We start from the raw sequence: 14707 nt of genomic DNA, 5'->3' as shown, positions 1-14707 counted from the left end.
ACTTAGCGTGTCTCTTGGTGTGTCTCTTATCCATGCAGCCGTGTGGGTGATTGAATTGCAAACAACTGAATGGCCCTATTCAACTTTAATATTTTCCAAAGGTTAAAGCTAATTTGATTCCGCCTTATCCTTCCTTGTGTTGAGAATCAGGCAGCCCCACACCTGCTTTAATATCCTTGCTGAGTAACCCAGGGAAAGCCCTTAGAAGGAGGAGCTTTGCTCACTGTCCTGATTTAATCATCCAAAATGAGGTCCTACTGCCCTCACACAATAGTTTTCTCACCATTACATTTAGGGTGACCATATAACCCAGCTTCCTGTAAGACACCTGATTTATGTCCATATTCCCCTGAGATTAATAGCACCCAAAATGTCCCATTTTAGATGATACATTTTTTATATGATCACACTAATTACAGGGAAGGAAAGGAAGGAAATGAGTTTCTGCTGAAGGGTTTAACCTTGTTTTCCTTTGTTTCTGTCACCACAGCTCCATTTGGCAGCCCTGGCATCACTAAAGGGAGATATAGTGGAGCTCAATAAACGTCTACAGCAAACAGAGCGGGAACGGGACCTTCTGGAAAAGAAATTGGCCAAGGCACAGGTAAGGGAAATGGAAAGTTTTGGGTTTTGTTTTGCTTTTTTAAGATAAAACACAGACATTCCCACAAAACAAATTATAGCTTAATGAGCAAATATTCTCATAACCAGAAATCCCTCCGTATGTGCCACCCCAATCCCATCTTCCCTCCCAACAAGGCCATCACTACCACAACTCTGAGAATTGTATTTCCTGTTTCTTTACAGTTGCCCCCTGAAGTTTCTATGTCCATAGACAGTAGAGTTTGAGTCTTATCCATTTAAAAATCATGTGTTTCCCTTGAATGTCTTAATCTGCAGGTTTTTACTCTATTCTTTGCTTTGTAATTAATCTGTTAAAACCTGGCCACTTGTCCTATAGAGTTTCCCACCGTCTGAATGTTGCTGATTGCACACTTATGGTACAGTTTGACACGTTCCTCGGTCCCTCGTATTTCCTGCATATTGGCAGCTGGATCCAGAGACTCTGTCAAATTTATGTACAGTCCCTTGGGCAAGACTGTAGAGGGTATTTGTTTTCTCATTGGGAGGCACATAATGTCTGGTTGTCTCACTTTCTGTGATGTTAGCAGCTATTGATACTCAATGCCTAAGTTCATTGATTCATTAGGACTTACAAATCATTAGTTCTGCCATTTCTTTTTTAGTTATTCTTCCTTAGTTATTAATTAGTTGCTTTTAAGAGACAACATCCATCATCTATGATTTGTTGAAACAATGGTATAGTTCATAAAGAAAAAACAGGATAGATGCTTCAGTCTTTCCATTTAACATGTTTCAAGATAATGAATTGATTACCTATAATCCTCTAAAAGTACCCAATTATTTTTTTAAATATTGTTATGAATTTATGGATTTAAACATTTGGGTTTCAATCCATTGTAATTATTTTCCTTGTAGAAAATCAAATTAGAGTATCTTTGGTCAGTAAGAACCTCTTCAAGTTGGCTTTTGAGTCTTGGCAGGAGCCTAATAGTTATTTCAGCCTCATCTAGTAAATTTTTTCCCCAAACCTGGAATTAACCATTCTCCAATTAGCCCTGGTTTCACTCAGCAGAAAATGGTATTTCAAGACCACAATCTAGGTGCCAAGGGTGCTTATTATGTCTAGGTTGGCGATTATTTTTAGGCCTCTTTTATAGACAGAGCCAGGAAGTTATTTATTTATGTATTTATTTTTTTATTGACGTATGTATGTATAAATTTTAAAATAAAATACCTTAGAAGTTTCTACTAATTGCTCCTATTTAAATTCGTACTACAGGGTACTTTTATTTAGCTTCTTCTGTATTTTATCTGTACCTTCTTTCTTTTCATACTAAGAATCCTGGTTCTTAAGATTTGAGAGGATGATCGAATTATATTTCATAATTACTCATTTGTTTCATCCCATATTATTTACATATAGTCTCAGAATAATATTAACACTATCATAACAAATATAGTTACTGAGAAGAATCATTTAAAATTTTTATTGCATTATGCTTTCCTCATTCACTCAATTTTTTTGCAGTTGTACTATAGTCACACTGCCTCACCATAAAGCCATTGCGTCTTATACTCTCTCCCTTTTCATCTTCATAGAGTCAACAAGTCACTATATGTTTAATGTTTACCATGGTTCTTATGTCAGTGTCGCTCTTCTGGTTTTGTTTGTTTGTTTGTTTGTTTGTTTGTTTGCCTGAAGCTTATTTTCTAGTAGATTCCTCAGGGAGGACCCATGGGAATAATCTTTACCAAGTTCTTGCTCGTTAATAATAATGTGTCTGTGCCCTTCATACTTGAAAGGCATTTTTGCTGGATATAAAACCCTTGGCTCACCTTTCTTTACTTGAATATGTTTCTTTATTCTCTTTTGGCAGAGAGTGCTGCTCTCAAAGTCTAATAATAATACAACTTTCTTTTCCCTCATGAGACGCTAGTTTATTCTAGACATCCATAACATTTTCTTTCTTTTTTAAAAAGTCCTGTAATTTTACCAAAGTAACTCTTAATCTTAGTCATTTTGGTTTGGTGTTCTCAGGTTTGCTGTGTATTCTTTTGATTATATTTTAAAATAATTTTTTTTAATTTCAGGAAAATTAAAAAATTTAAATTCTAGTGTTGAATATTGATTTTTCTCCCTAGCTCTGATTTTTCTTTAAGGATGCTTACTATTTGTCTATTAGGTTTTCTTTGCCTGTCCTCAATGTCTGTCACTATTTCAAGTCCTTTATATCGTTCCCTTTTTACTTTGTTCTTCCTGTTCTCCACTTTCTGTTTCTCTATAGGCATATGTTGTGTTTATTCCCTCTTGTGTGCCTCCTAGTTTAGTCTTTATTTATGAAATGCATTTTTATTTTCAATATTTTTTCTGTGTTCCATTACCTCACTTCTGAGTTTTTCTAATTCTGAATTATATTCTTTTGTGTTTTATGTCATTTCATTTCCTGAAAGTCTTTCAACTTATTTTGAAATAGTAAGCTATTGTTTTTTACCTCCCCCGCCTTTGTTTTGTGGAATGCTTTAATGGTTTATAGGGATATTATTCTGCTTTTTTTCCCCTCTTACAACTTTGTATGGAATGTGACCTCAATACTTTTATGTTTTTCATTTTTATATGAAAAATAGTTTCCTTGAACTTTAGGTGGCAGGGTTTAAGATGGCTTTTTTAAGTTCATAGAGGTTTGTCTTCTATTGTCATGTAGTTAAAAATATAGCAGTCTGCTTTCTGACACTTCCTGGCCCTGTTCCCCTCTCGTACTTTGACCTAGATTTATTCTTTTCTTTGTCTCTATTACCCCATTTTGTTCAATTTTGACCCTAATCTCAGCAGTTTTTCCTCCTGAAGAGGAGTCCTTGGGCCAGTCTTGAAAGTTCACAAAGATAACTGCTTTAGCCCCTTCAGATCGTACTGTGAGCCCTTTGCCCATTCACCCTTGGCTCGGGCAAAACACCTCCTGGTTTCAGTGGCTGTTCTCCAATTGGCCCTCCTCACTTTCTTGTGTAAACTTATTAGTTATATGGGGGTTTCCAGTTCTCAGGTCCGTCATCCTTGTTGCTTCCCTGTGCTTCTGCCCACACAGACACCATTCAGATCTTGTGGATGGTGGTGGTTTGTCTCTACCTGCATATAGTTTGTTGGCCAAGGGGATATCTCTCCTGCAAGCACTTTGTTCTGCTGTGTAGGTGCTGTGTCAATTTTATGTGGGAATTCAGAAATTGAAAAACCAGGTTGCCACAGTCATCAGTCTAGAATGACCTAGGATGTTTTGAAACCTCATGTCTCATTATCATACACTGTTCGAATAGGGAGGAAAGACCCTTGGTACTTAAATCATCTACTTCCACATTTGAGGCAACTCAGGGAAGTTAACTTGCTTACCAAGGCCAAATGAATAGCTTAGCACCAGAGCCAAGGTTAACAGTGTTCTCTTCTCACATGGGATATTATACTGATAAAAATTTTCAGTTTTTACCCAGATGAAAACTTCACTTAGAATATTTTCCTTCTGGGGCAGCAGCCCGTTAGCTCAGTTGGTTAGAGAACGATGCTCGTAACTCCAGGATTGCCGGATCGATCCCCACATGGGCCAGTGTGAGCTGCACCCTCCACAACTAGACTGAAACAACTACTTGACTTGGAGCTGACGGGTCCTGGAAAAACACACTTGAAATAAAATTAAAAGTTAAAATATATTTCCCTTCTGATTATAAAAGTAATAAAAATGTGATAGAAAAAACTAGAATTATAATGTTTTGGTGGTTGGCTCTAATGAATTAAAACTTTTTTAATGCTTTTGATTCATAAGTTTTTTTTTTGAGAAAGAATTATTTTTTATATTAAAGAAAAATATATAATGATGTTAAGTGACTGTATTTTCTACTTTATAACCATCCAAAGCCAACCATTGTTAAGCATTCTTATCAGTGAGGTTTTTTGTTTTTCGTTTTTTTGGTTTTTTGGTGTTTTTTGTTTTGTTTTGTTTTGGTTTGGGGTTTTTTTTTTTAGTATATGTGCTGCTGAAGCGAGCACTGTTTGTTTTTTTTTTTTAAGAAAAGAAATTGTGAATGCTTTTTACTGGAAGCTGGCATGTACCACAGTCCTGGGTTTTAAAAGATTGCCAGGAAGGTATTTCTTAAAATTTGAGCCTACGAGGACAGAGTGGCTGTGCAGAGGATTGTAAGAGGATAATGGAAAACTTTTTCTCTGCTATGTCAAGGATTGATTCAGCTCCATTCTAACTAACATAGCGAAGACATTCACATGTAATAGTGTATGACAGCTGGTTTTCCTCCTGATGTCAGCAGTCACTTTCTCGTGCCATTAATTATCTTTCACTTGTTTACATTCTTACACTAAATATACATGAAAATTATTCTTTTCCTTTCACTGGAGATGTCTCCCCAGTTCAGATACTGGGACCCAGGAAAGAGTTTAGATACTGGGAGCCATGAAAAAAAATGCTCAGCCTTGCCAGTTTCATACCTTTGATAAAGGTAAGATTTATGCAAGAAAAAATAAGAACAATGAAATGATTGTACCATGCTTTCTGTACTATATGCCTTGATAAGTGATTCATGTTTGAGGATTGACCAGATTGTGGAAGATCAAATTCACATGTAAATTTATGTTCTGTGGCTTTAGTAAGTTTTTATCAGCTCTCTAAGTATTACAGAGACACAATTAAACTGAAATATAAAATGTGAATCTTGGGGGTGCTCATCTAAAATAATCAAAGTTGGCTTCAACATCTGTTGAGTAATTACTAATGGTGATACTGGAACTGGGTGAATAAAACAAAGTTCATTACACATCATCATGAGATCAACCTGTCAGTGGAGTTTTGAGACTAGCGATGGGAAGGGAAGAGCTGAGTAAGCCCAGTATGAGTATGATGAGGAAGACAAAGTACTTCTGTATTAGTTTTCTATAGCTGTGTAAAAATTGCCACACATTTACTGGCTTAAAATAATACACATTTATTATCTCACAGTTTCTGTGCATCAGGAGCCTAAACGTGGCTTAGCCGGGTCCTCCTCAAAGTTGCAACCAAGGTGTTGGGAAGAGCTGAATGCTCATGTGGAGGGTCAATTGGGGAAGAGACTACCTCCAAGCTCACTCATATTGCTGGCAGAATTTATATTTCTTTGTGGTTATAGGATTCTTGGCAATTTGCTTCCTCAAAGCCAGCAACAGAGAGAAAGATTCTAGAATAAATCTGCTCACAAGACAGATTTATTATGTAACATTATGTAATTATGGGAGTGACATCCCATCACTTTTGCCACATTGTATCAGTTAGGAGCAAGTCACAGGTCCTACCCAGAGTCATTGAGAAAGGTATCACCCGAAGGCTGAATATAAGGAGATGCAGGAATCATAGAGGCACTTAGAGAGACTATTCATCACAGCTTTCTAAGGGATAATTATCATATTTCTTTACCTCTATTTTATGATAGACAATACGCCAAGCATTCCACATGCTGTATGTGAGTTCTCATAATGACCTCTGGTATAGATACTATTAACATTCCCATTTTGCAAATGAGGAAATTGAGGTTTAAGTAATTTAAATATCTTGCCCAAGATTATGTAGCTAGAATGTACCATAGGTCAGGATTTGAATCCAGGTTTCTTGGGAATGCATAGCTGAACTACTAATCCTGTATTGTCTCTTAAGCTGCCCAGCCTGCCCCTGGCATCTAGAGGCGATCTGGAAGGAGGTGGGCCATGGGGCACAGGTTAATTTGGTTTAAACATCCTTACCCTCCCAAGTGGAACAGGTACACAGACACGTGCATGCATTTTCACCCACATTCAACGGCGCCGTAGTGAACAGCCTTGTGGGAAACCGGCAAAGGTCATGCGTAGTACAGATTTGATGATGCTTTCAGCATATTTGCTGTTTGCTTAGCACTGACAATTATTTTAAATTAACTTACTGCATTTTTTAAGTACTACAGAAGGAGGTATTTTACACAAGCTTATGAGCCGCTTTGAATTTGGTCAGTGGTAATATGGAGCACTTTCTATTTCTAAGCTCTCTATCTTTAGAAAGCAAGTCTTCTGAATTTTCTACCTCTTAGCTTTAGGAAGAAACATACAGTTTCCATTAAATATAATGAAGACAGTGCTTTCCTTCCTCCTTCTCTTGTTGTGTGAGCTACTTAAAGATGTAGTTTGCATGCATTCTCTTTGTCAAGACCCCCCCCTGCTCCCATTCCTTTCCTACTTGTTTACATATACACTAGCTGTTTCGCTTCTCCATGGCTTTCACGGTTTACACGGGGCCTCTTTGTTTAGTTGGCTTGATTCCTCCCGCTTTCCCCTTGAGAGAACCTGGGCAAGGACTGAAAATGAAGATGAGTAGTTAGTTGCAATCAATCCAGCGTGACCCTGAGAAAGTAGCATTACTTAGCATATTTCCAAAGGAAGTGGTACTGATCCCCTCCACAGGATGGTTGAGAGGCTTAAGAAATTAATGATGGCATTGCATTTTTCAAGAACAGAGCTCATAATACTCTTAGGTTTGACAGCTGAGACTAATGTGATGATTAAAGATCTGTGGCCTCTGTGGAGTAAGATAAAACCCAGGGAAGAACATTAACAAAACCATAAAGCCCCTTAGCATCACCACATTGCACAGGGTTTTTCCAACAAGGGCTCGAGTTCTTAGGCAGGTCTGTCTCAAGGCTGACTCGTAGCTTTATCCCTGGTTGCACCAGTAGCAGACATGAGTCGAAAGGGCTTTTATTCTTGGTGGTTATAATGATGATGTTGCTTGTTGTTATTAAACATTTTGCATATAGGCAATTTTACCAATTTATGTGGCTACACACAAGTATTTTGTATCGATTTTTTTATTTGCTTCATCCTCATGTTAGGAGAGCTGAAACCTAGAGAAGGAGCTGAGGGAATGTATTAAGTGCCAGATGAAATTCAGGAAACACAACATCTCATCATATCCAATCTCAGTCTTTTTTTCTTTGCCTTTCAAACGGAAAGTCTATAGTTGCAGGAGAAATCCACACTCCTAATGACACTGACCTCCAGAAATTCATGGCAGGCAAGATGTTGCAGCCACAGACTCCCTGGCTTTGCTGTACTGTAGGGTCAGTCAAAGATTGGATACAGGCTAGGAGGAGGGAGAACCCTGGATGTAATTACCAATAATACTTTTTAAAAATGCAGTAGCATGTTATTTGAAATCATGTCTTATTTTCTTCAGCTGAAATTGTGTGGGCTATGTCCATATAGTGAAAAGAAGAAAACAATCCCTCACTTGTAAGTTTTGCTAGAAGAAGCCGCCATTGCTCCTTGTTCAGAAAGTTGTCACAATAATTGACTCTGACAGCTAAAGCTGGCTTGGGGGAAGCTGGAGGGACTTAGAATTCCCTGTTTTATACACCCCACCCACCCCACACCCACCCCTCTCTACTTTGCTGTTTCAGTGCTCCCAGGGGGTCCCAGAGACTGCTGTTTGGGTTTCCTGGCTCTCATTTGCTATTGTAAGCATAATATTCGTGTTTCCCAGGGTTCAGCAGCAGTGATTCAGAGCAGGAGAAATAAGGCGACCGACCCCTCTGCTGTCGCTCGAGCTCTTCAGGCAAATCCTACAGAGGAGGCAGGTCAGGGAGGTGAGAGAGAGTAGACAGGAAAGGATTGTGCCTACAGAACTCAAAGCTTCTACCCATTGATGCCCTAAACAGGAATCAGAGGGTGTTTCAGAGGGTTTCTGCTTGTTACCTGGATTATAATAAGTAAATAAATCACTTCACATTTAGTCTGTTTTCATCTATAACATGGTTGCAGTGCTAACAAGTAGCCTCCAGTTTTCCGTGGCTTCAAGTATCAAAGGTTTATTTCTTGCTTCTTGCTAGGAGTTCACTGGGCCTGGCAGGAGACTTGGTGCTGCATTGCCCTCGCCCAGCTTCCCAACCTGATGGGCCTCTACCATCTGGAATGTTGCCAGCAGCCTTGACCTGGGGAAGGGAGTGTAGCAGGAGGTCTTAAAGGCTTCTACCGTGTTTCCCCGAAAATAAGACCTAGCCGGACAATCAGCTCTAATGCGTCTTGTGGAGCAAAAATTAATATAAGGCCCGGTCTTATTTTACTATAATTAAATATATAATAATATAATAATAATTATAGACCAGGGGTCTAATAATAATACTAGACCGGGTCTTATATTGTTGCTCCAAAAGACGCATTAGAGCTTATTGTCCGGCTAGGTCTTATTTTCGGGGAAACACAGTAGGCAAAAATGGTGTATATTCACTCATATCTCATTGGTCAAACAAATCGCATGGCCATATGTAGCTTCAAGGGAAGGGGAAGTACGTATCTAACCCCACCATGTGCATGGATTGGGGTGAACCAGGGTCTTGGTGAAGGCCCCTCCTGGCTACCACAGGCGTACTGATGTTTATGTGACTTGCACCCCACATGGTGATCTTGACGGAGCCCCACATACATAAGAAAATCCTGGATAGAAATGAATATCATTTGTAAGAGGAATATGTTAATAGATGATGAAAAAAATGAATGAGTCTTTTTATCATACTTTTAAAATGTCTATAACATACTTGAATTTTAACTTCAAAATAGAAAACTTTGTGCGAATGTTTAGTAATCATAGAAGTGACCCCTCTTTTTCCTCTCAAGTTGTCATCATTGTTTCACCTTCTTCAATGAGGCTTTACCGGGATATCTGCCATAGGTGACTCGTATGTGCAGGTGTGGTATTGAGCTTGACCTAGCCCCTGCCCTTATGAAACAGAGTATCACACACCCTGCCAGGTTTAAAAATGCTCTCAGAGGTCGTGGAAACTGGGGATGGTGAGAGACTCTGGGTTGGTAACAATACTGGAGTGTGATGATAGAATGGGCCTCACTTGACTAGGCCAGTCCTGCCTGTGTGCGAGGTCGTCGTCAGGGCGGGAAGGCACCGATCGTGCACAGAGTGGCTTTGTCTGTCCTGAGTGCCACCCACTCATCTTCCACTTTTCCTGCACTGAAGTACCACATTCCTGGGGGTGGCTCTTGCGCAGTTTAATGGGAGGTCTAACAACGGTGTTCTGTTGGGTTCTTTAGGTTCCTGCAGGTGATGACTTGTTTCTTCCTGCACCGTTGCCCTTGTGGGTGTTGCTCCACCTTTCCCTGCACCATGGCTTGGAAAACTCCAGGGGATTTTTCAGTTTAGTTGGAGATCAATGCTTCAACTTACCTTTGGCTGAATTCAATGAGTGCGCACAGAACGGGGAAGTGTGGTTAATGAGATACTGCAAGGGGATGTTGACTTGTACAGATGAACCTTGAGCAATGTCGTCTCAATTATTCATTCATCTAGAGGCTAGGAGTTTTGATAATTATTTTCCAGTATTCTCTTTTCACTGGGAAAAGAATCCTCGGGGCACCACTCCACAATCTCTTCTTTCTCTCACCCTCCACTTCTGTCCTTGCTTCTTATACTCCGGCTCCATCTGGAAGCTGCGACCACAGTTCTCCTCAAAGTAGGTGTCACAGGGACCTCCCTCTATGGCACCCAGCACAGTATGTTAGACATTACGGGAAATCAAGACCTATTTAGTATTTTTAGAGGAAGTGTTCAATTATAGAGGCTTTCCGCCATTAAAAAAACATACTTCTGAAAAAGTATAAAAATGTAAACTGAATATCTTTGCCTTCAGCTAAGAAAAATAATTTTTCTCCAATATATTCTTGTTGCTATTCCCACATGAACCCCAAAGTTCCAAATATCCATTATAAGTCTTTTTTTCTCTTTTTAGCTACAAGCACTGTTCCATCTGACTGAATCATCAGGCTTCCTGCTGTCTCTTGTTCATACTTGCTCCCTCCGGGAAGACTTTCCAGTTAGAGGCAGGGGTGAAGGTGGTACAACACCAGCTCTCACATTCTCGTTATCTGGCTATCACCCGTCTGCTCTCTTTGCCACCGGGGCAGCCCCAGAGGACCTTCCATTTTAGGCAACTCATACAAGTCAACAGGGATGGCCAGCGTTGTCTTGGTGGTTGTCTCATATAAACACTAGCACCTCTTCGTTTTTTGGGTGGATTTTGTAGTTTCTTGTCGGTCTTAATGGTCTATTGACCTATAAAGACTGTGAAGGAAGAAGAATAAGTGGAGTGTGTAAGGGGAACCATTTCATAGTAGTTTGTAGCTCTAGAGCACTGAATATGGAAAATGGAAGAGGAGGAACCAGCAAGACGGCAGTGTGGTAGGAGTCATGACGCAGACAAAATCCAGCCATTATCCTGCAATTATTGTAAGCTCTGGAACTGGCAACCTTCCTGAGTGTCAGCTTCATATACACATGTATATCCCACACCCACCCACACGCACCATTTGAAGATGGAAATAAAGACCAATAGCAAAAGCTCAGATATTCTGTGAGGATGGAGAGGAACGGTACTCTGCTGTTGGTATCTTCCAGAGAAATATGAAACCTTTTCATGTAGTGACAGAAATTGTCTTTGAGACACTGCCATTTTGTGGACCTCTGTTATTTCTTTTAAAGTGTGATGGATCATGGATGAAACAGGCATAACTTCATGGAAAGAGTATTTGTGGCCTGTTACAGATTCGTTCTGTTTAGAAAAGTGGCTTTGTGGATGTGGCTTTCACTCAGCCTGAATCCTTGCCTCTGGTCCCACTTATTTCCTGTGTGTTGGACCTTGAGTCAAGGTTATTCGAGGTTTCAGGTTGTCACTAACAACAAAAGTCCTATCTCTATTTCTCCGAAACTAACTACGTATCTCACGAAACTCTGTGATACAGTTTCCAACCACCTTGTTTCGCCTGATCCTGTTTCTGGAGCTCTGAGCAGCCCCCAGGATGTTAACACATTCCTTCTGATCAAGACGTTGCTTAGGGTCATCTTCATAAGTGCGATCTCTGCCATGATTTCTAACGTACTCGTATTTATCAACTATCTTTGCTGAGCACTTCTATTTCAATATGCAGTTGGGCTTAGTGCTGTTTTCTGTTTGTCTTTGAAGGCTTTTTATCCCTGCCCAGTAGCCTGTGTAGCTCAGGAGCCCAGCAGATGTAGGGAGGGGGGAGGACATTGGAGGTGGCAGGTGAGAGGCCTTCACCTTGCCTGCCTGCCACCAGCCCTGAAAGCGCAAAGTGGGCAAGTACATATGGCTCTTGGCATTAGGGAAACCTTGCTGAAAATGAAATAAAAATGCATCTGCTGGACAGGAAATTAATCAGGGCTGAACGTAGTAGACAGGAACATAAGCTAGACTCCTTGTTCCATCACTGATGAGCGTTTTATTATTATGTAAATGAGATTAAATGTGCAGTGACTGGTGGGGGGTTGAGAAGGAGGGGAGAGAAATGAATGAGGTGAACAGGGTCCTGAGGATTTAAACTCTGCAACAAAGATGTTTTTTATAGCATCTGCTGTCTTAGTCCATCAAATGTTGAGCAAGGGACGTTCCTCAGCCTCTTTCGTCATTGGGTCTACAAAGCAGCCTTCAGGACAGTGTGACACATTGCAGTGTATTCGCTCCATAACACTTCTAGGTCACCCACGGTGAGCCAGGCCATTGCCAGGTGGCAGAGCTAACTCATGAAAACACCTAGTCCCTACCTTCCAGGAGTTTATAGTCTGGTAGGAAAGGATTTTGGAAAGTGTTAAGTCTGCAGATAACCAGCCGGATAAGAAATGGTGTCATACCACTTAGGATTATTGGGGTGAAAAGTGACTGAAACAGACCCCAGCAGACGTCAGCAAAAAAAGGAATGAATGGATAAAAGGGACACTGAACAGCCGTAAAGGAGCTTGGGAAAGAGGCTCTGGGGACATAAGGAGCAGGAACTAAGGGACAGTCTCTCCACGACCCTCAGTCAGGTTGACTCCATGCAACCTTAGGGTCTATGCACTCGAGATGCAGATTCTCAAAAGAGGGTATCTGATGGGTCCAGCTTGGGCCACTCGCCCGGCTCTTGTCCAGGGAAAAGAGGAGACTTGGGTAATCCCACAGGGATTGTGTGCCATGGCAGAGGGGCCTCTGCCCAGAGAGGGAACGAGTGCTGGAGAGGCAAGGACTCCAGATGTCCTCCAAGGACATCATAGAATTTAGCTGTTGATGCAGCCGGGATTGCCGGCCAGGGAGCAGGCCTCGGTTTTATTTCAGGCATGCTCAAGGTCGAGGTTGTGATCGCTTGATTTAGAATCACACGAACCTGTGGGCGCATCACCTCATCGGCCCTTCTGCCTTGTTCTCTTGGTTCCAGTGTGAGCAGTCCCACCTCATGAGAGAGCATGAGGACGTCCAGGAGCGCACGACGCTGCGGTATGAGGAGCGCATCACAGAACTGCACAGCATCATCGCCGAGCTCAATAAGAAGATAGACCGTCTGCAGGGCACCACCATCAGGTAGCCGCTTCCGGGGGCAGCGTTCTCTCTGCCCGGCTGGGCTGGAACCTGGGTCTGGGAGTGGAAGTTGCCCCTGTGAATTATAACACTGTTTTATTCGTCATGAAGAGTTTTACAGTTGATAAAGTACTTTCTCTTGGCTTTGGTAACCAAGCGCTTTCCCTTCTAGTATGCTGTTCTGACTAAGGGTGGCAGTTTATTGATAAGGGTGTGGAGTCAGAAGTTGAGTGAGATGCTGTATGAATCGGTTCTAAAGGGAGCCCCTCTAGCTTAGAGACCAGCATCGCTAGCGCGCCTTTTATTCACCAAGTCTGCTCTACATGTGTAAACTGTGCTTCCACCGGGAATTGTGAGAGATTTAGGAACGTAGCTTATACCTTACTTAAGCGTTACATAGGATTCTAGATGAGCTAATGATATTTTGAGCTTAAATTGATTTACCAACATTGACTTAGCCTCTTACAAACTCCTAAGGTAGGGGCCAGAGTTGATCCATCACTGGTGAAAAAGCTGGGGCTTAATATTAAGGAATTACTTCTTCCTTATTGTCAAGGTTGCTTATCAGTCAGTTGGCCCTTAAGACTCCTGCACACAGCACTTAGTTGGTGTTTTTGCCCTGCTGCTCAGAGAAAGTGTTTGCTCTAAGTGACTTACTGAGCCAAGGGTAAGAACTGTTATCTCCTCTGCCTGTGCACAGGAAACAGCCCTGAGGAAAGCAAAATGTGTCACCTACCTTTAGGGAGAAAGAGTGCTTTGTTCGCTGAATGTTTGCACAGGCCACAATCACAACAGTTTTAGAAGCAGCTGCTTTGAACACTCTGTCTAGAAGTCCTGGTTAGAAGAGACTTTGGATGCATTTTGTTCCAGCTCCGAGAGTCACAGTAATGACAGGGCTACTTGATGAGGGAACTGATGGGCCTCTGTTTCCTGGGCAAAATCGTGGAAAAAGTTGCACTGAACTGGAGCCACATAACACATTTCATATTCCAATTTAGAACCTCAGGACCTTTAAATTGTATCCTGGTCTTCAGAGTGATTGTAGGTTAGTAATGCATGAGCAGAGAAGGATTTTCAGCCCAAAGAAATGATGATAGCAGATTTAAAGGAGGCTGACAGAGTACACTGGCAAATTTGTAATTTCCATGAAAAACACGTTGCACTTTAAACACTTGAAGATGAAGGCACATGGGCTCGGTGAGTTGTAAAAAAAACTCATCACACATCACCTGGAAAACTCAATTTCAGGGTGTTTAAATTGAATTGAATGGACAAACTGCTTCATGTTAAAATACAGTGAGCTTCTTGACCATAAACATTTATTAGTGCCTTTTATTTAAAGGAAGATTGCATCTGTGCAGATGTCACATTAAATTCTGCCAGTTTTCATTATGTAAATGAGCTGACCCCTCCACGAGCGGGCTCCCTGCAGGGCTGGAAGACATGCAGACAAGTGGGCCATTAACACAAGGCGTTTCTTGTGTCTGGGTCCAGCACACATTGCCCCAGCCCCTAGCACTCCAGGAAATTGCTTTGCCCTCAGGTCCTGAGATTCTGTGATAGGCTCAGTACAGTAGGAGCCAGACACCTTGGACGAACTCTAACTGCTCTGGCATATCCAGGGTCTAGAAAATTGGTTGTCATACCAGTCACGTACCATTCTGGTACCTTGCAGATTTTCTCGTTACTTCAATCTGAGCCTGAGTTAGGAATTTATTGG

The 14707-nt window shown here is 41.2% G+C and overlaps 1 protein-coding gene across 3 annotated transcripts in view; it reads left to right on the top strand.

The window, feature by feature from the left end:
• MCC (MCC regulator of Wnt signaling pathway) overlaps positions 1-14707 on the top strand; it is a 379018-nt gene that overhangs the window by 271074 nt on the left and 93237 nt on the right. For all 3 annotated transcript variants that reach the window (XM_019727795.3, XM_019727797.3, XM_019727798.3), the window contains 2 exons: positions 491-604; positions 12848-12990. In XM_019727795.3, the coding sequence (XP_019583354.3) occupies positions 491-604; positions 12848-12990 (257 nt within the window). The remainder of the gene's footprint in view (positions 1-490; positions 605-12847; positions 12991-14707) is intronic.

Source organism: Rhinolophus sinicus, chromosome 3 (assembly GCF_057876585.1).
Source record: "Rhinolophus sinicus isolate RSI-liver-muscle chromosome 3, RSI-T2T, whole genome shotgun sequence".
NCBI classification, from domain to species: Eukaryota; Metazoa; Chordata; class Mammalia; order Chiroptera; family Rhinolophidae; genus Rhinolophus; species Rhinolophus sinicus.
Note: the sequence above shows the minus strand (reverse complement) of the source record. Positions and strands in the feature narration are given on the sequence as shown.